Genomic DNA, 27,397 nt, shown 5'->3' with positions numbered 1-27,397 from the left:
ATCCACAAAGGCGACATTGCATCAGATAGCGCCCACTGCTGACAGGGTAACCTCCGATCCACAAAGGCGACATTGCATCAGATAGCGCCCACTGCTGACAGGGTAACCTCCGATCCACGAAGACAACATTGCATCAGATAGTGCTGACAGGGTAACCTCCGATCCACGAAGGCGACATTGCATCAGACAGCGCCCAGTGCTGACAGGGTAACCTCCGATCCACGAAGGCGACATTGCATCAGACAGCGCCCAGTGCTGACAGGGTAACCTCCGATCCACGAAGGCGACATTGCATCAGACAGCGCCTGGTGCTGACAGGGTAACCTCCGATCCACGAAGGCGACATTGCATCAGACAGCGCCCAGTGCTAACAGGGTAACCTCCGATCCACGAAGGCGACATTGCATCAGATAGTGCCCAGTGCTGACAGGGTAACCTCCAATCCACGAAGGCGACATTGCATCAGACAGCGCCCAGTGCTAACAGGGTAACCTCCGATCCACGAAGGCGACATTGCATCAGATAGTGCCCAGTGCTGACAGGGTAACCTCCAATCCACGAAGGCGACATTGCATCAGACCGCGCCCAGTGCTGACAGGGTAACCTTCGATCCACGAAGGCAACATTGCATCAGATAGTGCTGACAGGGTAACCTCCGATCCACGAAGGCGACATTGCATCAGACAGCGCCCGGTGCTGACAGGGTAACCTCCGATCCACGAAGGCGACATTGCATCAGATAGCGCCCAGTGCTGACAGGGTAACCTCCGATCCACGAAGGCGACATTGCATCAGATAGCGCCCAGTGCTTGTCTGTTACTTTGAAATGATTTATATTAAACCCTTGATGTTCACATTTTTGGTGTTTCTCATGGATGACATCTGCGGCACAGCGATGTGCTGGAGAAACCTACAATATATAGGGTGGCCACGGGGCGTACAGCAACGCGTTACGCTAACAGTCATTCAGAATGGTTTAGGGCAGGCTGTACTGCTCATCAGGCTGTAGCCATCATTGAGGGGTTTTGCAATGGTTTTTTTGAGCCGTCCCCCTAGCACCCCTCGCTGCGGCCCTCGCCATAGACCTGCCAGTCCGCTATGTGCATGCTGCAGCGCTGAACAATTGCCCTTCTCTCCCCCACAGAATACCGCCGGCTTAGATGACTTTGAGAGGATGAAGACGCTGGGAACGGGCTCGTTTGGACGCGTGATGCTGGTGAAGCATAAAGGAGCAGATCAGTACTATGCCATGAAGATTCTTGACAAACAGAAGGTACGTTGCTGCGCTGCGTTGTCGTGCGCTATGATGCTGTAGCCGGCGTGTACTGCGCAGTCTGACTGGCGTTCAGTCACTGTGTGCCGGCCGTCACTCACCCGCAGTGTGGGCTGCAGTACCCGGGGTGAAGCCATCACTGAGGCACAGACTGATCTATTGATTATCGGGCACCCATGAGATCTAGAGGTAACCATTTAGTAAAATGTGGCAACCAATCAGATTCTTACGTGCATTCCTGTATGTGCGTGTCAGGCGGAGACTGTACAAGTGGTTATACATGTATGTGCTGTAATGACGTCTCTCGCTGCTCTTCATAGGTGGTAAAACTGAAACAGATAGAGCACACACTGAATGAGAAGCGGATATTACAAGCCGTCAACTTCCCTTTCCTGGTCAGGTTGGAATATTCCTTCAAGGTAATTCTTATTACTGCTGCCGCCTGCGTGATCGTAGTATAACCTCCTGTGTAGCCGGGCGCTATGATGTACCTCCTGTGTAGCCGGGCGCTATGATAAACCTCCTGTGTAGCCGGGCGCTATGATGTACCTCCTGTGTGGCCGGGCGCTATGATAAACCTCCTGTGTAGCCGGGCGCTATGATAAACCTCCTGTGTAGCCGGGCGCTATGATAAACCTCCTGTGTAGCCGGGCGCTATGATAAACCTCCTGTGTAGCCGGGCGCTATGATGTACCTCCTGTGTAGCCGGGCGCTATGATGTACCTCCTGTGTAGCCGGGCGCTATGATGTACCTCCTGTGTGGCCGGGCGCTATGATAAACCTCCTGTGTAGCCGGGCGCTATGATAAACCTCCTGTGTAGCCGGGCGCTATGATAAACCTCCTGTGTAGCCGGGCGCTATGATAAACCTCCTGTGTAGCCGGGCGCTATGATGTACCTCCTGTGTAGCCGGGCGCTATGATGTACCTCCTGTGTAGCCGGGCGCTATGATGTACCTCCTGTGTAGCCGGGCGCTATGATCAACCTCCTGTGTAGCCGGGCGCTATGATAAACCTCCTGTGTAGCCGGGCGCTATGATAAACCTCCTGTGTAGCCGGGCGCTATGATAAACCTCCTGTGTAGCCGGGCGCTATGATAAACCTCCTGTGTAGCCGGGCGCTATGATGTACCTCCTGTGTAGCCGGGCGCTATGATGTACCTCCTGTGTAGCCGGGCGCTATGATGTACCTCCTGTGTAGCCGGGCGCTATGATGTACCTCCTGTGTAGCCGGGCGCTATGATGTACCTCCTGTGTAGCCGGGCGCTATGATGTACCTCCTGTGTAGCCGGGCGCTATGATGTACCTCCTGTGTAGCCGGGCGCTATGATAAACCTCCTGTGTAGCCGGGGGCGCTATGATAAACCTCCTGTGTAGCCGGGCGCTATGATAAACCTCCTGTGTAGCCGGGCGCTATGATAAACCTCCTGTGTAGCCGGGCGCTATGATAAACCTCCTGTGTAGCCGGCGCTATGATAAACCTCCTGTGTAGCCGGGCGCTATGATAAACCTCCTGTGTAGCCGGCGCTATGATAAACCTCCTGTGTGATGGGGTGGCGAGGGGGAAGGTGTGCTGTACTTCCTGGGTGGAGGGGGGGCAGGTGTGATGTGCTACGTGTGTGTGTGGGCAGGGGGTGTGCTTCCTGTGGGATGGGGTGGAGGGGAGGGCAGGTGTGATGTGCTTCCTGTATGATGGGGGGGGGGGGTTTGATGTGCTACCTGTGTGTGGGCAGGGGGTGTGCTTCCTGTGTGATGGGGGGGGGGGGGGGGGGCAGGTGTGATGTGCTACCTGTGTGTGTGTGTGTGTGTGGGCAGGGGGTGTGCTTCCTGTGAGATGGGGTGGGGGGCAGGTGTGATGTGCTACCTGTGTGTGTGTGTGGGCAGGGGGTGTGCTTCCTGTGTGATGGGGTGGCGGGGGGGCAGGTGTGATGTGCTACGTGTGTGTGTGGGCAGGGGGTGTGCTTCCTGTGTGATGGGGTGGCGGGGGGGGCAGGTGTGATGTGCTACCTGTGTGTGTGTGGGCAGGGGGTGTGCTTCCTGTGTGATGGGGTGGCGGGGGGGCAGGTGTGATGTGCTACCTGTGTGTGTGTGGGCAGGGGGTGTGCTTCCTGTGTGATGGGGTGGCGGGGGGGCAGGTGTAATGTGCTACCTGTGTGTGTGTGTGTGGGCAGGGGGTGTGCTTCCTGTGTGATGGGGTGGCGGGGGGGCAGGTGTGATGTGCTACCTGTGTGTGTGTGTGTGGGCAGGGGGTGTGCTTCCTGTGTGATGGGGTGGGGCAGGTGTGATGTGCTACGTGTGTGTGTGTGTGTGGGCAGGGGGTGTGCTTCCTGTGTGTGTGTGTGTGGGCAAGGGGTGTGCTTCCTGTGTGGCAGCTCTCCCTGTTATAGATACAGCGCAGGGCGGAACCAGGTTATGTTTATCAGGGTGGCACCGCCCCTCCGGAACATGTTTTCTCTTACGCCCTAGAGGATGCTGGGGACTCCGTAAGGGCCATGGGGTATAGACGGGCTCCGCAAGAGACATGGGCACTCTAAGACCTTTTAATGGGCGGGAGCTGGCTCCTCCCTCTATGCCCCTCCTCCAGACCTCAGTTAGGTTCTGTGCCCAGAGGAGACTGGTCACAAACTAGGGGAGCTCTACTGAGTTTCTCTAGAAAAGACTTTTGTTAGGTTTTTTATTTTCAGGGAGCACTGCTGACAACAGGCTCCCTGCTTCGTGGGACTGAGGGAAGAGAAGCGGACCTACTTCAGTGATAGGCTCTGCTTCTTAGGCTACTGGACACCATTAGCTCCAGAGGGTCGGAACACAGGTGTCATCAACGCTGTTCGTCCCGGAGCCGCGCCGCCGTCCTCCTCACAGAGCCGGAAGATAGAAGCCGGGTGAGTATAGGAAGCAAGAAGACTTTAAAGGCGGCAGAAGACTTCAGATCTTCGTGAGGTACCGTGCAGCGGTCACGCTGCGCGCCATTGCTCCCACACACACAACGGCACAGCAAGGGTGCAGGGCGCAGGGGGGGCGCCCTGGGCAGCAATTTTTACCTCATATATATATATATATATATATATATATATATATATATATATATATATATATATATATATATATATATATATATATATATATATATATATATAGGCTGGCACAAGTATAGATACTGCTGAGGCAGTATATAAAGCCCCGCCAGTATAAAGAAACAGCGGGACCGAATCCCGCCATCGAGGGGGCGGGGCTTGTTCCCTCAGCTCTAACCAGCGCCATTTTCTCCACAGCTTGCTGCAGAGAAGCTGCTCCCGGACTCTTCCCTTGCTGTGCAAAACGAGGGGGGGGGGCCACATTAATTTGGTGCAAAATTTATTATAAAAGCGCTTACTAGTCTGGGACTTTGTTTCAGAACCACAGGGCGCTGGGTGTGAGCTGGCATACTTTCTCTCTGTCTCCAAAGCAAAGGGCCTTATTGTGGGTCTGTACCCATATCCATATATCCCAGTGTGTGTGGGGTGTCAGTACGTCTGTGTCGACATGTCTGAAGCGGAAGGCTCTTCTAGGGAGGATGCAGAGCAGATGGTAGTATTGTCTCCGGAGGCACCGCCGACGGCTAATTGGGTTGACATGTGGAATGTTTTGAATGCGAATGTGGCTTTATTACATCAGAGATTGGACAAATGCCAACCAGGGAGTCACTCCATGGCTCTTACTGTGTCACAAGACCCTTCAGGGTTCCAAAAACGTCCCTTTACCCAGATTACCGACACGGATTCCGACTCCAGTGTCGACTATGATGAGGCAAAGTTGCACCCAAGGGTGGCAAAGAGTATTCAATACATGATTATTGCAATAAAAGATGTATTACATATCACAGAGGACCCTTCTGTCCCGGACACACGGGTCTGTATGTTTAAGGGGAAGAAACCTGAAGTAACGTTTCCCCCATCTAATGAGCTGAACGCTCTATTTGAAAAGGCTTGGGAAACTCCAGACAAGAGGCTGCAGATTCCCAAGAGAATTATTATGGCGTATCATTTCCCCTCACAGGACAGGTTACGGTGGGAATCCTCGCCCATGGTGGACAAGGCCCTTACGCGCTTGTCCAAAAAGGTGGCACTACCGTCCCCGGCGACCTTAAAAGATCCTGCTGATCGCAGGCAGGAAACTACATTAAAATCAATTTATGCGACTACGGGAGCCCTGCTCAGACCGGCGGTAGCGTCGGCATGGGTGGGGAGCACAATTGCAGCATGGGCAGATACCTTGTCATCTGACATTGACACCCTAGAATAAAGATAGTATTTTGTTGACATTAGGTCACATAAAGGACGCAGCGTTATATATGAGAGAAGCTGCGAGAAATATTGGGCTGTTGGGTTCAAGAGCAAATGCCATGGCAATTTCAGCTAGGAGGTCACTGTGGACCCGCCAATGGACTGGGGATGCCGATTCAAAGAGACATATGGAGGCTTTGCCTTACAAGGACCTGGTTTCCACAGCTACCGCGGGTAAGTCTTCTTTTCTGTCTTACATTCCCCCACAGCAAAATAAAACACCTCAATACCAGATGCAGTCCTTTCGGTCTCATTCAGAAAGGGGCGCGGCTCATCCTTCCTCGCCAGAGGCAGAGGTAGGGGGAAAAGAACACCAGCTTCGGCTAGTTCCCAGGAACAAAAGTCCTCCCCGACCTCTACCAAATCCACCGCATGACGCTGGGGCCCCGCTGCGGGAGTCCGCAACGGGGGGGGCACGTCTTCAGCCAGGTCTGGGTTCATTCGGACTTTGATCCTTGGTTGATAGGAATTGTGTCCCAAGGCTACAAACTGGAGTTCGAAGAAGTGCCTCCACGCCGATTTTTCAAATCTGCCTTGCCAGCTTCTCTCCCAGAGAGAGCAATAGTTTTGGCGGCAATACAAAAGCTGTGTCAACAGCAAGTGATTATCCAGGTTCCCCAGTTGCAACAGTGAAAGGGGTTCTATGCAACCCTGTTTGTGGTCCCGAAGCCGGACGGTTCGGTCAGACCGATTCTGAACCTAAAATCCCTAAATCTATTTGAAGAGATTCATATTCAAAATGGAATCTCTCCGGGCCGTGATCTCCAGCCTGGAAGGGGGGGATTTTATGGTGTCAGTAGACATAAAGGATGCATACCTTCATGTCCCCATATATCCCCCTCATCAGGAGTACCTGAGATTCGCTGTACATAACTGTCATTACCAGTTTCAGACGTTGCCGTTTGGGCTTTCCACGGCCCCGAGGATTTTCACCAAGTTAATGGCGGAAATGATGGTGCTCCTGCGCAGGCAGGGAGTCACAATTATCCCATACTTGGACGATCTCCTGATAAAGGCGAGATCAAGAGAACGATTACTGAAGAGCGTGGCTCTCTCTCTCTGAGGGTGCTACAACAACACGGCTGGATTCTAAATCTATCAAAGTCGCAGTTGGTCCCGACAACTCGGCTGTCGTTTTTGGACATGGTTCTGGACACGGAACGGCAGAGGGTTTTTTCTCCCAGTGGAAAAAGCTCTGAAACTCCAGAACATGGTCAGGATTCTGCTGAAACCAAAAAGAGTGTCGATTCATCAATGCACTCGAGTGTTGGGAAAGATGGTGGCAGCCTACGAGGCCATTCCGTTTGGCAGGTTCCATGCAAGAACTTTTCAGTGGGACCTACTGAACAAGTGGTCAGGGTCCCATCTCCAAATGCATCAGATGATAAGCCTGTCCCCCAGGGCCAGGGTGTCTCTCCTGTGGTGGCTCCAGAGTGCTCAACTTCTAGAGGGTCGCAGGTTTGGAATTCAAGATTGGGTTCTCGTGACCACGGACGCGAGCCTCCGGAGTTGGGGAGCAGTCACACAGGGAAAAAACTTTCAGGGAATATGGTCAAGCCAGGAGGCTTGTCTGCACATAAACATGCTGGAATTAAGGGCCATATACAACGGCCTGAGACAGGCGGAGCATCTCCTTCGCAACCTACCCGTTCTGATCCAGTCAGACAATATCACAGCCGTGGCGCATGTAAACCGCCAGGGCGGAACAAGGAGCAGAGCAGCAATGGCGGAAGCCACCAGGATTCTTCGCTGGGCGGAAAATCATGTAAGCGCTCTGTCCGCGGTATTCATTCCGGGAGTGGACAACTGGGAAGCACACTTCCTCAGCAGACACTATCTCCATCCAGAAGAGTGGGGACTTCACCAAGAGGTCTTTGCAGAAGTGACAAGTTGTTGGGGACTCCCTCAAATAGACATGATGGCGTCACGCCTCAACAAGAAGCTTCGGACATATTGTTCCAGGGCAAGGGACCCTCAGGCAATAGCAGTGGACGCGCTAGTAACACCGTGGGTGTATCAAGCGGTCTATGTGTTCCCTCCGCTTCCGCTCATCTCAAAAATATAGAGAATCATAAGAAGAACAAAAGTTCAGACGATACTCATTGTTCCAGATTGGCCTCGAAGGGCCTGGTATCCAGATCTTCAGGAAATGATCACAGAAGATCCTTGGCCGCTTCTTCTCAGAGAGGACCTGTTACAACAGGGGCCGTGTGTGTTCCAAGACTTACCGCGATTACGTTTGGCGGCATGGCAGTTGAACACCAGATCCTAGCTAGGAAAGGTATTCCAGGGGAAGTCACCTCTACTCTACTTAAAGCTAAGAAGGAAATAACGGCGAAGCACTATCACCGTATATGGAGGAAGTATGTGTCTTGGTGTGAATCCAAGAATGCTCCTACGGAAGAATTCCAGCCGGGTCGTTTTCTCCATTTTCTACAGACAGGAGTGGATATGGGCCTAAAGTTAGGTTCCATTAAGGTGCAGATTTCGGCCTTACCAATATTCTTTCAGAAGGAATTGGCTTCTCTTCCAGAAGTACAGACTTTTGTGAAAGGAGTACTGCACATCCAACCTCCTTTTGTGCCCCCTGTGGCACCGTGGGACCTGAACGTGGTGTTCCAATTCCTTAAATCACACTGGTTTGAACCTCTTTAAACTGAGTTAAAATTTCTCAGGTGGAAAGTGGTCATGTTATTGGCCTTGGCATCTGCAAGGCGGGCCTTGTCCCACAAGAGCCCCTATCTGATTTTCCATGTGGATAGAGCGGAATTGAGAACTCGTCCACAATTTCTACCTAAGGTGGTTTCGTCGTTTCACATGAACCAACCTATTGTAGTGCCAGTGGCTACGGATGTCTTGGAGGAGTCCAAGTCCCTTGATGTAGTCAGGGCTTTAAAAATCTATGTAGACAGAACGGCTCGTATTAGGAAAACAGAGGCTCTGTTTGTCCTATATGCGGCCAACAAGGTTGGCGCTCCTGCTTCCAAACAGACTATTGCACGCTGGATCTGTAACACGATTCAGCAGGCTCATTCTACGGCAGGATTGCCGTTACCAAAATCGGTAAAAAAAAAAAGGCCCAATCCACTAGGAAGGTGGGCTCTTCTTGGGCGGCTGACCGAGGTGTCTCTTAATTACAGCTTTGCCGAGCGGCGACTTGGTTGGGTTCAAACACTTTTGCAGAATTCTATAAGTTTGATACCCTGGCTGATGAGCACCTCCTGTTTGCTCAATCGGTGCTGCAGTCATCCGCACTCTCCCGCCCGGTCTGAAGCTTTGGTATAAACCCCATGGTCCTTACGGAGTCCTCAGCATCCTCTAGGACGTAAGAGAAAATAAGATTTTGAACCTACCGGTAAATCTTTTTCTCCTAGTCCGCAGAGGATGCTGGGCGCCCGTCCCAGGGCGGAATAAATCTGCAGTACTTGTACATAGTTACTGATGTAGTTACACGAGAGTTGTGTACAGTTGAGATCAGACTGTTGCTGATTTCTGTTCATTCTGTTAACTGGTTTAGTTATATACCATGTTATACGGTGTGTTTGTGGTGTGGGCTGGTATGTATCTCACCCTTAATTAACCAAATCCTTTTCCTCGAAATGTCAGTCTCCTCTGGGCACAGTTCTATAACTGAGGTCTGGAGGAGGGGCATAGAGGGAGGAGCCAGCTCACACCCATTAAATGGTCTTAGAGTGCCCATGTTTCCGGCGGAGCCTGTCTATACCCCATGGTCCTTACGGAGTCCCCAGCATGCTCTACGGACTAGGAGAAAAAGATTTACCGGTAGGTTTAAAATCTTATTTCTCTATCGTCCTAGTGGATGCTGGGGTTCCTGAAAGGACCATGGGGAATAGCGGCTCCGCAGGAGACAGGGCACAAAAAGTAAAGCTTTAGGATCAGGTGGTGTGCACTGGCTCCTCCCCCTATGACCCTCCTCCAAGCCTCAGTTAGATTTTTGTGCCCGGCCGAGAAGGGTGCAATCTAGGTGGCTCTCCTAAAGAGCTGCTTAGAAAAGTTTAGCTTAGGTTTTTTATTTTACAGTGAGTCCTGCTGGCAACAGGATCACTGCAACGAGGGACTTAGGGGAGAAGAAGTGAACTCACCTGCGTGCAGGATGGATTGGCTTCTTTGGCTACTGGACATTAGCTCCAAAGGGACGATCACAGGTACAGCCTGGATGGTCACCGGAGCCTCGCCGCCGGCCCCCTTGCAGATGCTGAAAAGAGAAGAAGGTCCAGAATCGGCGGCAGAAGACTCCTCAGTCTTCTTAAGGTAGCGCACAGCACTGCAGCTGTGCGCCATTGCTCTCAGCACACTTCACACGGCAGTCACTGAGGGTGCAGGGCGCTGGGAGGGGGGCGCCCTGGGAGGCAATGTAAACCTATTTTTTGGCAAAAAATACCTCACATATAGCCTCCGGGGGCTATATGGAGATATTTAACCCCTGCCAGAATCCGTTGAAGAGCGGGAGACGAGCCCGCCGAAAAAGGGGCGGGGCCTATCTCCTCAGCACACAGCGCCATTTTCCCTCACAGAAAGGCTGGAGGGAAGGCTCCCAGGCTCTCCCCTGCACTGCACTACAGAAACAGGGTTAAAAACAGAGAGGGGGGGCACTAATTTGGCGTTAGAAATATATAAAAAGATGCTATAAGGGAAAACACTTATATAAGGTTGTCCCTATATAATTATAGCGTTTTTTGGTGTGTGCTGGCAAACTCTCCCTCTGTCTCTCCAAAGGGCTAGTGGGTCCTGTCCTCTATCAGAGCATTCCCTGTGTGTGTGCTGTGTGTCGGTACGTGTGTGTCGACATGTATGAGGACGATGTTGGTGAGGAGGCGGAGCAATTGCCTGTAATGGTGATGTCACTCTCTAGGGAGTCGACACCGGAATGGATGGCTTATTTAGGGAATTACGTGATAATGTCAATACGCTGCAAGGTCGGTTGACGACATGAGACGGCCGACAAACAATTAGTACCGGTCCAGACGTCTCAAAAACACCGTCGGGGGTTTTAAAACGCCCGTTTACCTTAGTCGGTCGACACAGACACGGACACTGAATCCAGTGTCGACGGTGAATAAACAAACGTATTCCTTATTAGGGCCACACGTTAAGGGCAATGAAGGAGGTGTTACATATTTCTGATACTACAAGTACCACAAAAGAGGGTATTATGTGGGATGTGAAAAAACTACCTGTAGTTTTTCCTGAATCAGATAAATTAAATGAAGTGTGTGATGATGCGTGGGTTCCCCCCGATAGAAAATTATTGGCGGTATACCCTTTCCCGCCAGAAGTTAGGGCGCGTTGGGAAACACCCCTTAGGGTGGATAAGGCGCTCACACGCTTATCAAAACAAGTGGCGGTACCGTCTATAGATAGGGCCGTCCTCAAGGAGCCAGCTGACAGGAGGCTGGAAAATATCATATAAAAGTATATACACACATACTGGTGTTATACTGCGACCAGCGATCGCCTCAGCCTGGATGTGCAGAGCTGGGGTGGCTTGGTCGGATTCCCTGACTAAAAATATTGATACCCTTGACAGGGACAGTATTTTATTGACTATAGAGCATTTAAAGGATGCATTTCTATATATGCGAGATGCACAGAGGGATATTTGCACTCTGGCATCAAGAGTAAGTGCGATGTCCATATCTGCCAGAAGATGTTTATGGACACGACAGTGGTCAGGTGATGCAGATTCCAAACGGCACAAAGGTGTATTGCCGTATAAAGGAAGAGGAGTTATTTGGGGTCGGTCCATCGGACCTGGTGGCCACGGCAACTGCTGGAAAATCCACCGTTTTTACCCTAAGTCACATCTCTGCAGAAAAAGACACCGTCTTTTCAGCCTCAGTCCTTTCGTCCCTATAAGAGTCATATTTGCCCAGGGATAGAGGAAAGGGAAGAAGACTGCAGCAGGCAGCCCATTCCCAGGAACAGAAGCCTTCCACCGCTTCTGCCAAGCTCTCAGCATGACGCTGGGACCGTACAGGACCCCTGGATCCTACAAGTAGTATCCCAGGGGTACAGATTGGAATGTCGAAACGTTTCCCCCTCGCAGGCTCCTGAAGTCTGCTTTACCAAGGTATCCCTCCGACAAGGAGGCAGTATGGGAAAAAATTCACAAGCTGTATTCCCAGCAGGTGATAATCAAATTACCCCTCCTACAACAAGGAAAGGGGTATTATTCCACACTATATTGTGGTACTGAAGCCAGAAGGCTAGGTGAGACCTATTCTAAATCTAAAAAAAAAAAAATTTTGAACACTTACAAAGGTTCAAATCAAGATGGAGTCACTCAGAGCAGTGATAACGAACCAGGAAGAAGGGGACTATATAGTGTCCCGGGACATCAGGGATGCTTACCTCCATGTCCCAAATTTGCCCTTCTCACTAAGGGTACCTCAGGTTCGTGGTATAGAACTGTCACTGTCAGTTTCAGACGCTGCCGTTTGGATTGTCCACGGCACCCCGGGTCTTTACCAAGGTAATGGCCGAAATGATGATTCTTCTTCGAAGAAAAGGCGTCTTAATTACCCCTTACTTGGACGATCTCCTGATAAGGGCAAAGTCCAGGGAACAGTTGGAGGTCGGAGTAGCACTATCTCGGATACTGCTACAACAGCACGGATGGATTCTAAATATTCCAAAATCGCAGCTGATCCTGACGACACGTCTGCTGTGCCTAGGGATGATTCTGGACACAGTCCAGAAAAAGGTGTTTCTCCCGGAAGAGAAAGCCAGGGAGTTATCCGAGCTAGTCAAGAACCTCCTAAAACCAGGAAAAGTGTCAGTGCATCATTGCACAAGGGTCCTGGTAAAAATGGTGGCTTCCTACGAAGCAATTCCATTCGGCAGATTTCACGCAAGAACTTTTCAGTGGGATCTGCTGGACAAATGGTCCGGATCGCATCTTCAGATGCATCAGCGGATAACCCTATATCCAAGGACAAGGGTGTCTCTCCTGTGGTGGTTACAGAGTGCTCATCTTCTAGAGGGCCGCAGATTCGGCATTCAGGATTGGATGCTGGTGACCACGGAGGCCAGCCCGAGAGGCTGGGGAGCAGTCACACAAGGAAAAAATTTCCAGGGAGTGTGATCAAGTCTGGAGACTTTTCTCCACATAAATATACTGGAGCTAAGGGTAAATTTATAATGCTCTAAGCTTAGCAAGACCTCTGCTTCAAGGTCAGCCGGTATTGATCCAGTGGGAAAAACATCACGGCAGTCGCCCACGTAAACAGACAGGGCGGCACAAGAAGCAGGAGGGCAATGGCAAAAACTGCAAGGACTTTTCGCTGGGCGGAAAATCATGTGATAGCACTGTCAGCAGTGTTTCATTCCGGGAGTGGAAACTGGGAAGCAGACTTCCTCAGCAGGCACGACCTCCACCCGGGAGAGTGGAAACTTCATCGGGAAGTTTTTCCACATGATTGTGAACCGTTGGGAAATACCAAAGGTGGACATGATGGCGTCCCGTCTGAACAAAAAACGGGACAGGTATTGCGCCAGGTCAAGAGACCCTCAGGCAATAGCTGTGGACGTTCTGGTAACACCGTGGGTGTACCAGTCGGTGTATGTGTTCCCTCCTCTGCTTCTCATACCTAAGGTACTGAGAATTATAAGACGTAGAGGAGTAAGAACTATACTCATGGCTCCGGATTGGCCAAGAAGGACTTGGTACCCGGAACTTCAAGAGATGCTCACAGAGGACTTATGGCCTCTGCCGCTAAGAAGGGACTTGCTTCAGCAAGTACCATGTCTGTTCCAAGACTTACCGCAGCTGCGTTTGACGGCATGGCGGTGGAACGCCGGATCCTAAGGGAAAAAGGCATTCCGGAAGAGGTCATTCCTACCCTGGTCAAAGCCAGGAAGGAGGTGACCGCACAACATTATCACCACATGTGGCGAAAATATGTTGCGTGGTGTGAGGCCAGGAAGGCCCCACGAAGAAATTTCAACTCGGTCGATTCCTGCATTTCCTGCAAACAGGAGTGTCTATGGGCCTCAAATTGGGGCCCATTAAGGTTCAAATTTCGGCCCTGTCGATTTTCTTCCAGAAAGAATTGGCTTCAGTTCCTGAAGTCCAGAAGTTTGTCAAGGGAGTATTGCATATACAACCCCCTTTTGTGCCTCCAGTGGCACTGTGGGATCTCAACGTAGTTCTGGGATTCCTCAAATCACATTGGTTTAAAACCAGTCAAATCTGTGGATTTGAAGCATCTCGCATGAAAAGTGACCATGCTCTTGGCCCTGGCCTGGGCCAGGCGAGTGTCAAATTGGTGGGTTTTTTTTCTCAAAAAAAAAAAAGCCCATATCTGTTTGTCCATTCGGACAGGGCAGAGCTGCGGACTCGTCCCCAGTTCTCTCCCTAAGGTGGTGTCAGTGTTTCACCTGAACCAGCTTATTGTGGTGCCTTGCGCCTACTAGGGACTTGGAGGACTCCAAGTTGCTGGATGTTGTCAGGGCCCTGAAAGTATAGGTTCCAGGACGGCTGGAGTCAGGAAAACTGACTTGCTGTTATCCTGTATGCACCCAACAAACTGGGTGCTCTTGCTTCTAAGCAGACTATTGCTAGTTGGATGTGTAATACAATTCAGCTTGCACATTCTGTGGCAGGCCTGCCACAGCCAAAATATGTAAATGCCCATTCCACAAGGAAGGTGGGCTCATCTTGGGCGGCTGCCCGAGGGGTCTCGGCTTTACAACTTTGCCGAGCGGCTATTTAGTCAGGGGCAAACACGTTTGTAAAATCCTACAAATTTGATACCCTGGCTAAGGAGGACCTGGAGTTCTCTCATTCGGTGCTGCAGAGTCATCCGCACTCTCCCGCCCGTTTGGGAGCTTTGGTATAATCCCCATGGTCCTTTCAGGAACCCCAGCATCCACTAGGACGATAGAGAAAATAAGAATTTACTTACCGATAATTCTATTTCTCGGAGTCCGTAGTGGATGCTGGGCGCCCATCCCAAGTGCGGATTATCTGCATTACTTGTACATAGTTACAAAAATCGGGTTATTATTGTTGTGAGCCATCTTTTCAGAGGCTCCGCTGTTATCATACTGTTAACTGGGTTCAGATCACAGGTTGTACAGTGTGATTGGTGTGGCTGGTATGAGTCTTACCCGGGATTCAAAATCCTTCCTTATTGTGTACGCTCGTCCGGGCACAGTATCCTAACTGAGGCTTGGAGGAGGGTCATAGGGGGAGGAGCCAGTGCACACCACCTGATCCTAAAGCTTTACTTTTTGTGCCCTGTCTCCTGCGGAGCCGCTATTCCCCATGGTCCTTTCAGGAACCCCAGCATCCACTACGGACTCCGAGAAATAGAATTATCGGTAAGTAAATTCTTATTTTTTTTTCCTCCTACGTGGATTCCATCCTTGCCGTTCAGTTTGTCCAGTTCCGTCACTGCTGTCCGCAATGACTGGCAGTGGTAATGAGTAGGTTTGTGGTTATTGTGAAATGTAATCATTTACTGTATACAGTTTTTATTTCTTTACAGTTTATAGTTTACAATTTAAAAAATAAAAAGTGAAAGCAAAAACACGATACTGAATGTGACGGCAAAATCAGTGATTGCACCTTTTAAAAGGACCTTTAGTCATTTCAGCTCAGTGATTTCAACGAACGTCCTCTATCTGATAATCGCATATAACGCAGGAACCATTTCTTAATCGCAGCGGTGCTGCTGTGGGATAAATGAGCAAGCTGTAATCCTACGGGTTATAATGTCTCTGCAGTAGGGTTTATAGCGTGCTGCTAGGACACTAGGAGGGCTTCAGTCGCTACTTCTACGTCAGTCTTGCGCCGCGGTGTTCCAACGTGAGTGCTGGCTACGTGATTTAGTAATAAGGGTATTGTCAGTCTTGTTCCGCCATAGTGGGTCTGCTATCAAATGGCTACATGCAGCTTTGTTATTACACTTTACCCATTCTCTTTCATACCTGGCTGGTGCAGCAGAACAATGATCTAGAACACTAAGGTTTCCTAGCCAGATCCTCCACAGCCCCATCTAGCATCGCCGTCAGTGTCTCAGTGGTTGCATCATCCGTGTCTAGTGGATGCTCTCTGTTCTCAGTAACCGGTTGTTCTAATCCCATTATGCTCCGAGACTACGATGCTGGCACAGTAGGAGAGAGATGATCCCAGGTGGCAGCAGCGGAGTCCCCTAAATTACACCCAGTGCAGGGGAATGACCGGCCCACGGGCAGTACATTCAGCAGAGCGCTCTAGGAGGCAGCTCCTCTTTCAATGGTGACTGCTGTTCTGGTGACTGTATCATAAAACTGGTATCCGAGCAGTCGTTAGACTGTCAATAGATCGACACAGATGATCGACACGGACTTAGGTCAACAGGTTGACTGCAGCCCACAACCTACTCGCTGCGCTAAAAATCACATTGGTGCGTTTTATGGTTCCCCTCGAGTGTATATATGGCTTCTGCCGGACCGTCCAACCCCTGTACCGTAATAGTGCTTGTAAGCTGAGCAGCCGCCTCGTTCAGAGACCTAAGTGTTGCACTTTTACTCCCTACAGGATAACTCAAATTTATACATGATTATGGAATATGTGCCCGGGGGCGAAATGTTCTCACACCTAAGACGAATCGGCAGGTTCAGGTGAGTAGCTCTTGCGTTTGTTGTCAGTCACCGCCAGGTGAGTAGTTATATACTGTCTGATGTTAGTAATGTTTGTGTCCAGTCCTGTAACAGCTTCCACCGTCCACCTGGCCTGTGCAGCCGTCTGCCGGCTCCGGCTGGTGAGAGACTTGTGTGCGATAAGTCTCTATACACAATAATCCTGTATAAAGTTGTGTATCTGCCTGTAGTCGGGCATAGGTGTCTTATATATCTGATTTCTTTACAGTGAGCCCCACGCAAGGTTCTATGCAGCTCAGATAGTTTTAACATTCGAGTACCTCCATTCACTAGACCTCATCTACAGAGATCTCAAACCAGAAAATCTTTTAATTGACCAACAAGGCTATATTCAGGTGAGTGTATGTCCACAGTTATAATTCACCGTGTACCGTTGTATTTCTGATGGAACGTGACGGCCTGTTGTAAATCGTGTGACCTTTGCTCAGTAGCAAATATCCAATTTGCTGGCAGATGTGTTTTCAGTATCGCGTGGTAGACGTGGACACACAATACAGAGATAACCTTTTACCTGTTCAGGAACTTCTTGTTTTTACTTCTGTTTCATTATGAAGATTGCGCTATTTTAAGCTTTAGGGTTAAACGGTCCTATAATTATTAGGTTGTTTGTAATTGAAAGCAGACAGACCTATTTGTCATAGATACCAATGTGGCAAGTGGTCAGGGTTTTTTTATAAACCTATCTTACACTAGATTTACTGTATTGTATTATAGCGCAAACTGACATGTTTACACCGTAACAGGTCATTCAAGTCTTCCAGCGTAAGGGACCAATTAAAATCGCCAATCATTACAATCTATTCCTAAATTACCATAGACATCTTTAGAAATACAGGTTGAGTATCCCTTATCCAAAATTCAAAATCACTCATTTTTGGTTCCCCCTACTGAGATAATGACACATATATATGTATATTATATATCTATATATACACGTAATATATAATAAATATGTCATTATCTCAATAGGGGAACCAAACATTTGGGATTTTGCATTTTGGATAAGGGATACACAACCTGTATATGTAGAAAATGTAAAATTAAAAATAAACCTTGAAAACAGATTAGAGGATATGCGGTTTCAGCCATTTTGGGTTTAGACTTTTTTTGTCTAATTGTAATGAGTGCTACTAACCTGAGTAAGTGACAAGACAGTTATGTCATGATGAAACGCATTGGGTATACTTTGGCTATCTTCAGATAAACGTTTTATATTTGTTATTGTATGTTCATTGTTTTGTGGCATGTCTTTTTACATTTTTGTGTTTGTTTCCAATCTTTATGGAGGCATAAATAAGTGTACGTGTGGACCTTCGATAAGGCCGGCTTTTATACTTATTTGGTACAGGTTCATTTTACAGAGTTATATTATTTCTCTAACATCCTAAGTGGATGCTGGGGACTCCGTAAGGACCATGGGGAATAGCGGCTCCGCAGGAGACTGGGCACAACTAAAGAAAGCTTTAGGACTACCTGGTGTGCACTGGCTCCTCCCACTATGACCCTCCTCCAGACCTCAGTTAGAATCTTGTGCCCGGCTGAGCTGGATGCACACTAGGGGCTCTCCTGAGCTCCTAGAAAGAAAGTATATTTAGGTTTTTTATTTTCAGTGAGATCTGCTGGCAACAGACTCGCTGCAGTGAGGGACTAAGGGGAGAAGAAGCGAACCTACCTAACAGGTGGTAGTTTGGGCTCCTTAGGCTACTGGACACCATTAGCTCCAGAGGGATCGACCGCAGGACCCGACCTTGGTGTTCGTTCCCGGAGCCGCGCTTCCGTCCCCCTTACAGAGCCAGAAGAGTGAAGAGGTCTGGAAAATCGGCGGCAGAAGACTTCGGTCTTCACCAAGGTAGCGCACAGCACTGCAGCTGTGCGCCATTGCTCCTCATGTACACCTCACACTCCGGTCACTGATGGGTGCAGGGCGCTGGGGGGGGGGGGGGGGTGCCCTGAGGGCAATATAAGACACCTTGGCTGGCAAATCTACATCATATATAGTCCTAGAGGCTATATAGATGTAAAAATACCCCTGCCAGTATTCCAGAAAAAGCGGGAGAAGTCCACCGAAAAAGGGGCGGGGCTATCTCCCTCAGCACACTGGCGCCATTTTATCTTCACAGTGCAGCTGGAAGATAGCTCCCCAGGCTCTCCCCTGTAGTTTTCAGGCTCAAAGGGTTAAAAAGGGGGGCACTAAATTTAGGCGCAATATATGTATACAAGCAGCTATTGGGGGAAAAATCACTCAGTTATAGTGTTAATCCCTGCATTATATAGCGCTCTGGTGTGTGCTGGCATACTCTCTCTCTGTCTCCCCAAAGGACTTTGTGGGGTCCTGTCCTCAGTCATACGTGGAGGTGGAGCAGAGGCCGATAAATGGGATTTCGTCCCCTGTGGGGCCGACACCAGAGTGGATGGATAGGTGGAAGGTATTAACCGACAATGTCAACTCCTTACATAAAAGGCTGGATGACGTAACAGCTGTGGGACAGCCGGCTTCTCAGCCCGCGCCTGCCCAGGCGTCTCAAAGGCCATCAGGGGCTCAAAAAACGCCCGTTACCTCAGATGGCAGACACAGATGTCGACACGGAGTCTGACTCCAGTGTCGACGAGGTTGAGAGATATATATACACAATCCACTAGGAACATCCGTTACATGATCTCAGCAATGATAAATGTGTTACGCATTTCTGACATGAACCCAAGTACCACATAAAAGGGGTTTTATTTTTGGGGAGAAAAAGCAGCCAGTGTTTTGTTCCCCCATCAGATGAGTGAATGAAGTGTGTGAAGAAGCGTGGGTTCCCCCGATAAGAAACTGGTAATTTCTAAAAAGTTAATGATGGCGTACCCTTTCCCGCCAGAGGATAGGTCACGTTGGGAGATATCCCCTAGGGTGGATAAGGCGCTCACACGTTTGTCAAAAAAGGTGGCACTGCCGTCTTAGGATACGGCCACCTTGAAGGAGCCTGCTGATAAAAAGCAGGAGGCTATCCTGAAGTCTGTATATACACACTCAGGTACTATACTGAGACCTAAAATTGCCTCAGCATAAATAGTGCTGCTGCAGCGTGGTCTGATACCCTGTCAGATAATATTAATACCCTAGACAGGGATAATATTTTGCTAACATAGAGCATATTAAAGACGTCGTCTTATATGAAGGATGCACAGAGGGATATTTGCCGGCTGGCATCCAGAATTAATGCAATGTCCATTCTGCCAGGAGGGTATTAGAGACCCGGCAGTGGACAGGTGATGCTGCCTTAAAAGGCACATGGAGATTCTGCCTTATAAGGGTGAGGAATTGTTTGGGGATGGTCTCTGGGACCTCGTATCCACAGCAACAGCTGGGAAGAAATTTTTTTACCTCAGGTTTCCTCACAGCCTAAGAAAGCACCGTATTTTCAGGTACAGTCCTTTCGGCTTCAGAAAAGCAAGCGGGTCAAAGGCGCTTCCTTTCTGCACAGAGACAAGGGAAGAAGGAAAAAGCTGCACCAGACAGCCAGTTCCCAGGATCAAAAATCTTCCCTCGCTTCCTCTGAGTCCACCGCATGACGCTGGGGCTCCACAGGTGGAGACAGGTGCGGTGGGGGCGCGTCTCGGGAACTTCAGGGACCAGTGGGCTTGCCCACAGGTGGATCCCTAGGTTCTGCAAGTAGTATCACAGGGATACAGGCTGGAGTTCGAGGCGACTCCCCCTCGCCGTTACCTCACATCAGCCTTGCCTGCTGCCCTCGGAGAAAGGTAGTACTGGCGGCAATTCACAAGCTGTACTTCCAGCAGGTGAAATCAAGATACCCCTCCTTCAACAAGGCCGGGGTTACTATTCCAAAATGTTGTGGTACCGAAACCAGACGGTTCGGTGAGACCCATTCTAAAATTGAAATCCTTGAACACTTATATACGAAGGTTCAAGTTCAAAATGGAATCGCTCAGGGCGATTATTGCAAGCCTGGAGAATTTCAGGGTATCACTGGACATCAAGGATGCTTACCTGCATGTCCCTATTTACCCTCTTCACCAGGTGTACCTCAAAATTGTGGTACAGGATTGTCATTACCAATTCCAGACGTTGCCGTTGGTCTGTCCCTGGCACCGAGGGTATTTACCAAGGTAATGGCCGAAGTACTTATCCCGTACTTGGACGATCTCCTTATAAAGGCGAGGTCCAGGGAGCAGTTGTTCGTCGGAGTAGCACTATCTCGGGAAGTGCTACAACAGCACGGCTGGATTCTGAATATTCCAAAGTCGCAGCTGGTTCCTACGACGCGTCTACTGTTCCTGGGTATGGTTCTGGACACAGAACAGGATAAAAAGGGTTTCTCCCGGAGGAGAAGTCCAAGGAGTTGGCGTCTCTAGACAGAGACCTCCTAATACAAATACAGGTGCCGGTGCATCAATGCACGCAAGCCTTGGGAAAGATGGTAGCTTCTTACGAAGAAATTCCATTCGCCAGGTCCCATGCAAGGATCTTCCAGTGGGATCTGTTGGACAAGTGGTCCGGGTCGCATCTTCAGATGCATCGGCGGATAACCCTGTCTCCAAGGGCCAGGGTGTCGCTGTGGTGGTGACTGCAGAGTGCTCATCTTCTAGGGGGCCGCAGATTCGGCATACAGAACTGGGTGCTGGTGACCACGGATGCCAGCCTTCAAGGCTGGGGGGCAGTCACACAGGGAAGAAACTTCCAAGGCCTACGGAAAAGTCAGGAGACTTCCCTACACATAAATGTTCTGGAACTATGGGCCATTTACAATGCCCTAAGTCAGGCTAGACCCCTGCTTCAACACCGGCCGGTGCTGATCCAGTCAGACAACATCACGGCGGTCGCTCCTGTAAACCGACAGGGCGGCACAAGAAGCAGGATGGCGATGGCAGAAGCCACAAGGATTCTCCGATGGGCGGAAAATCATGTGTTAGCACTGTCAGCAGTGTTCATTCCCGGAGTGGACAACTGAGAAGCAGACTTTCTCAGCAGACACGACCTCCACCCGGGAGAGTGGGGACTTCATCCAGAAGTCTTCCAAATGATTGTACACCGTTGGGAAAGGCCACAGGTGGACATGATGGCGTCCCGCCTCAACAAAAAGCTACAAAGATATTGCGCCAGGTCAAGGGACCCTCAGGCGATAGCTGTGGACGCTCTGGTAACACCGTGGGTGTACCAGTCGGTGTATGTGTTCCCTTCTCTGCCTCTCATACCCAGGGTAATGAGAATAATAAGAAGGAGAGGAATATAGAACTATACTCATTGTTCCGGGTTGGCCAAGAAGAGCTTGGTACCCAGAACTCCAAGAAATGATCTCAGAGGACCCATGGCCTCTGCCGCTCACAGGACCTGCTGCAGCAGGGGGCCTGTCTGTTCCAAGACGTACCGCGGCTGCGTTTGACGGCATGGCGGTTGAACGCCGGATCCTGAAGGAAAAGGGCATTCCGGAGGAAGTTATCCCTACGCTATGTAAAGCTAGGAAAGAAGTGAACGCAAAACATTATCACCGCATATGGCGGAAATATGTTGCGTGCTGTGAGGCCAGTAAGGCCCCAAAGGAGGAATTTCAGCTAGGTCGTTTTCTGCACTTCCTACAGTCAGGAGTGACTATGGGCCTGCAATTGGGTTCCATTAAGGTCCAGATTTCAGCTCTATCGATTTTCTAACAAAATAGAACTGGCTTCACTGCCTGAAGTTCAGACTTTTGTTAAGGGAGTGCTGCATAGTCAGCCCCCGTTTGTGCCTCCAGTGGCACCGTGGGATCTCAACGTAGTGTTGGATTTCCTGAAGTCGCATTGAGTTGAGCCACTTAAATCCGTGGAGCTACAATACCTCACGTGGAAAGTGGTCATGCTGTGGGCCTTGGCGTCGGCCAGGCGTGTATCAGAATTGGCGGCTTTGTCATGCAAAAGCCCTTATCTGTATTTTATATGGATAAGGCGGAATTGAGGACTCGTTCCCAATTCCTTCCTAAGGTGGTATCAGTTTTTCATGTGAACCAACCTATTGTGGTGCCTGTGGCTACTTGGGACTTGGAGGATTCCAAGTTTCTGGACGTAGTCAGGGCCCTGAAAAGTATATGTTTCCAGGACGGCTGGAGTCGGCAAAACTGACTCGCTATTTATCCTGTATGCACCCAACAAGCTGGGTGCTCCTGCTTCTAAGCAGACTATTGCTCGCTGGATCTGTAGCACGATTCAACTTGCACATTCTGCGGCTGGACTGCCGCACCCTAAATCTGTAAAAGCCCATTCCACGAGGAAAGTGGGCTCTTCTTGGGCGGCTGCCCGAGGGGTCTCGGCTTTACAAATTTGCCGAGCTGTTACTTGGTCGGGTTCAAACACTTTTGCAAGAGTCTACAAGTTTGATACCCTGGCTGAGGAGGACCTAGAGTTTGCTCATTCGGTGCTGCAGAGTCATCCGCACTCTCCCGCCCGTTTGGGAGCTTTGGTATAATCCCCACGGTCCTTACGGAGTCCCCAGCATCCACTTAGGACGTTAGAGAAAATAAGATTTTACTCACCGATAAATCTATTTCTCGTAGTCCGTAGTGGATGCTGGGCGCCCATCCCAAGTGCGGATTGTCTGCGATACTTGTATATAGTTATTGTTTAACTAAAGGGTTATTGTTGAGCCATCTGAGAGGCTCGGTTGTTATCATACTGTTAACTGGGTATTGTATCACGAGTTATACGGTGTGATTGGTGTGGCTGGTATGAGTCTTACCCGGGATTCAAAATCCTTCCTTATTGTGTCAGCTCTTCCGGGCACAGTATCCTAACTGAGGTCTGGAGGAGGGTCATAGTGGGAGGAGCCAGTGCACACCAGGTAGTCCTAAAGCTTTCTTTAGTTGTGCCCAGTCTCCTGCGGAGCCGCTATTCCCCATGGTCCTTACGGAGTCCCCAGAATCCACTACGGACTACGAGAAATAGATTTACCGGTGAGTAAAATCTTTTTAGCACTGTTGGTAGTGGTTCTCCTATATGGCACTAGGGGGCGCCCTTGTCTTAGGTTTTGTGACGAGTGACATTCCGGTTCCTTACATGTGGATTGATCCATGCACTTTATTTTTGGACACTGAAAGTAAATGTTCTAATATCCTTATACTATGTTTGGACACTTGTACGCATACTACAGTACATCCCGTAAACAATAAGATCACACTGACCGTTTTGCTATTGTAGTAAATATGAGAGAGACGTCTTTGTTGCCAGCGCCAAAGAAACCGTCTTTTTGTCTACGTTTCTTATTTGAAAGCTGTTGGTGGTTCCATTCTCCACGGCCAACCGGAAGATAGTGCTAAATGATGGCATTGTACATTGCGCAGTCATCCCTTACATCATGCAAGTGTGTTTGCACGGCATGATGCAGGGTCCTGTGGTGTCTGATTGGCCAGGAACACATCGTTCTGATGTGTACCCGGTTTAACACGCATGTGCTGCTCGGAACCCACCACGTACAACACACAACAGGGAGGTCAGAGAGATACTAAAGCTCAAGTAAAAAACATGAAATCTAATGAGATGTGTAGTGCTGACAGTGGCGCAGCTAGCCACACGCAAGCGTCCAGTGACGACGCACAACAATTCAGGCATCACCCTTTTCTCTGACGTCCTAGTGGATGCTGGGAACTCCGTAAGGACCATGGGGAACAGCGGCTCCGCAGGAGACTGGGCACAACTAAGAAAGATTTAGGACTACCTGGTGTGCACTGGCTCCCTCCCTCTATGCCCCTCCTCCAGACCTCAGTTAGAATTTTGTGCCCGGCCGAGCTGGATGCACACTAGGGGCGCTCCTGAGCTTCTAAAAAAGAAAGTATAATTAGGTTTTTTATTTTCAGTGAGATCTGCTGGCAACAGACTCACTGCTACGAGGGACTGAGGGGAGAAGAAGCGCACCTACCTGCTTGCAGCTAGCTTGGGCTTCTTAGGCTACTGGACACCATTAGCTCCAGAGGGATAGAACACAGGCCTAGCCTCGGTCGTCCGGTCCCGGAGCCGCGCCGCCGTCCCCCTTGCAGAACCAGAAGCAAGAAGACGTTCCTGGAAATCGGCGTCAGAAGACTTCGGTCTTCATTAAGGTAGCGCACAGCACTGCAGCTGTGCGCCTTTGCTCCCCATGCACACCACACACTCCGGTCACTGATGGGTGCAGGGCGCTGGGGGGGGGGGGGGGGCGCCCTGGGCTGCAATAAGAGTACCTTACTTGGCAAATTACCACATAATATAGTCATTAAGACTATATATGTGTAAAATCCCCTGCCATAACTTCCATAAAAAAGCGGGAGAAGTCTGCCGAAAAAGGGGCGGAGCTATCTCCCTCAGCACACTGGCGCCATTTTCCCTCACAGCTCCGCTGGAAGGACGCTCCCCAGGCTCTCCCCTGCAGTTTCCAGACTCCATAGGGTAAAAAAGAGAGGGGGGGGGCACTACATTTAGGCGCAATCTGTGTAATATTGGCAGCTATAGGGGAAAAATCACTGTGTAGTGTGAATCCCTGCATTATATAGCGCTCTGGTGTGTGCTGGCATACTCTCTCTCTGTCTCCCCAAAGGACTTTGTGGGGTCCTGTCCTCAGTCAGAGCATTCCTTGTGTGTGTGCGGTGTGTCGGTACGGCTGTGTCGACATGTTTGATGAGGAGGCTTATGTGGAGGCGGAGCAGGTGCCGATAAATGTGATGTCACCCCCTGCGGGGTCGACACCTGAATGGATGGACATGTGGAAGGAATTACGTGACCGTGTCAACTCCTTACATAAAAGGTTTTACGACATAACAGATGTGGGACAGCCGACTTCTCTGCTCGTGCCTGCCCAGGCGTCTCAAAAGCCATCAGGGGCTCTAAAACGCCCGCTACCTCAGATGGCAGACACAGATGTCGACACGGATACTAACTCCAGTGTCGACGATGATGAGACTAGTGTACATTCCAATAGAGCCACCCGTTACATGATTACGGCAATGAAAAATGTGTTGCACATTTCTGATATTACCCCAGGTACCACAAAAAAGGGTTTTATGTTTGGGGAGAAAAAACTATCAGTGGTTTTTCCCCCTTCGGATGAATTAAATGAAGTATGTGAAGAAGCGTGGGCTTCCCCCGATAAGAAACTGGTAATTTCTAAAAAGTTACTAATGGCGTACCCTTTCCCGCCAGAGGATAGGTCACGTTCACGTTGGGAAACATCCCCTAGGGTGGATAAAGCGCTCACACGCCTGTCAAAGAAGGTGGCACTACCGTCTCCGGACACGGCCGCCCTAAAGGACCCTGCTGATAGGAAGCAGGAGGCTATCCTGAAGTCTGTATATACACACTCAGGAATTATACTGAGACCGGCTATTGCTTCAGCATGGATGTGCAGTGCTGCAGCTGCGTGGTCAGATTCCCTGTCGGAAAACATTGATACCCTAGACAGGGACACTATATTGCTAACCGTAGAGCATATTAAAGACGCTGTCTTATACATGAGAGATGCACAGAGGGATATTTGCCGGCTGGCATCTAAAATAAACGCAATGTCCATTTCTGCCAGGAGAGGATTGTGGACTCGGCAATGGACAGGAGATGCAGATTCTAAAAGGCACATGGAAGTTTTGCCTTACAAGGGTGAGGAGTTGTTTGGGGATGGTCTCTCGGACCTCGTTTCCACAGCAACAGCTGGGAAGTCAACATTTTTACCCCATGTTCCCTCACAGCCAAAGAAAGCACCGTATTATCAGGTACAGTCCTTTCGGCCCCAGAAAGGCAAGCGGGTTGGAGGCGCTTCCTTTCCGCCCAGAGGCAGAGGTAGAGGGAAAAAGCTGCAACATACAGCCAGTTCCCAGGAACAAAAGTCCTCCCCCGCTTCCTCTAAGTCCACCGCATGACGCTGGGGCTCCACAGGCGGAGCCAGGTACGGTGGGGGCCCGTCTCAAGAACTTCAGCAACCAGTGGGCTCGTTCACGGGTGGATCCCTGGATTCTACAGGTAGTATCTCAGGGGTACAAGCTGGAATTCGAGACTTCTCCCCCTCGCCGTTTCCTCAAATCTGCCTTGCCGACAGCTCCCCCGGACAGGGAGGCAGTGCTGGAGGCGATTCACAAGCTGTATTCTCAGCAGGTGATAATCAAGGTACCCCTCCTTCAACAAGGACGGGGTTACTATTCCACTATGTTTGTGGTACCGAAACCGGACGGTTCGGTGAGACCCATTTTAAATTTAAAATCTTTGAACACTTATATAAGAAGGTTCAAGTTCAAGATGGAATCGCTCAGAGCGGTGATTGCAAGCCTGGACGAGGGGGATTACATGGTGTCACTGGACATCAAGGATGCTTACCTGCATGTCCCCATTTACCCTCCTCACCAGGAGTACCTCAGATTTGTGGTACAGGACTGTCATTACCAATTCCAGACGTTGCCGTTTGGTCTGTCCACGGCACCGAGGGTATTTACCAAGGTAATGGCCGAAATGATGATACTCCTTCGGAAAAAGGGAGTTTTAATTATCCCGTACTTGGACGATCTCCTTATAAAGGCGAGGTCCAGGGAACAGTTGTTGATCGGAGTAGCACTAGCTCGGGAAGTGCTACAACAGCACGGCTGGATCCTGAATATTCCAAAGTCGCAGCTGGTTCCTACAACGCGTCTACTGTTCCTGGGGATGGTTCTGGACACAGAACAGAAAAAAGTGTTTCTCCCGGATGAGAAGGCCAAGGAGTTATCGTCTCTAGTCAGAGACCTCCTAAAACCAAAACAGGTGTCTGTGCACCACTGCACGCGAGTCCTGGGAATGATGGTGGCTTCTTACGAAGCAATTCCTTTCGGAAGGTTCCATGCAAGGATCTTTCAGTGGGACCTGTTGGACAAGTGGTCCGGATCGCATCTTCAGATGCATCGGCTGATAACCCTATCTCCAAGGGCCAGGGTGTCGCTACTGTGGTGGCTGCAGAGTGCTCATCTTCTAGAGGGCCGCAGATTCGGCATACAGGACTGGATCCTGGTGACCACGGATGCCAGCCTTCGAGGTTGGGGGGAAGTCACACAGGGAAGAAACTTCCAAGGACTATGGACAAGTCAGGAGACTTCCCTACACATAAATATTCTGGAACTAAGGGCCATTTACAATGCCCTAAGTCAGGCAAGACCCCTGCTTCAACACCAGCCGGTGCTGATCC

The 27,397-nt window shown here is 50.0% G+C and overlaps 1 protein-coding gene across 3 annotated transcripts in view; it reads left to right on the top strand.

The window, feature by feature from the left end:
* The window catches only part of PRKACB (protein kinase cAMP-activated catalytic subunit beta), a 122,117-nt gene that overhangs the window by 55,726 nt on the left and 38,994 nt on the right, over positions 1–27,397 (top strand). For all 3 annotated transcript variants that reach the window (XM_063938971.1, XM_063938970.1, XM_063938972.1), the window contains exons 3-6: positions 1,145–1,273; positions 1,594–1,692; positions 16,136–16,218; positions 16,466–16,592. In XM_063938971.1, coding sequence (XP_063795041.1) covers positions 1,145–1,273; positions 1,594–1,692; positions 16,136–16,218; positions 16,466–16,592 — 438 coding nt within the window. The remainder of the gene's footprint in view (positions 1–1,144; positions 1,274–1,593; positions 1,693–16,135; positions 16,219–16,465; positions 16,593–27,397) is intronic.

Source organism: Pseudophryne corroboree, chromosome 9 (assembly GCF_028390025.1).
Source record: "Pseudophryne corroboree isolate aPseCor3 chromosome 9, aPseCor3.hap2, whole genome shotgun sequence".
Lineage (NCBI taxonomy): Eukaryota > Metazoa > Chordata > Amphibia > Anura > Myobatrachidae > Pseudophryne > Pseudophryne corroboree.
This window is presented reverse-complemented; position numbering and strand designations above follow the sequence as displayed.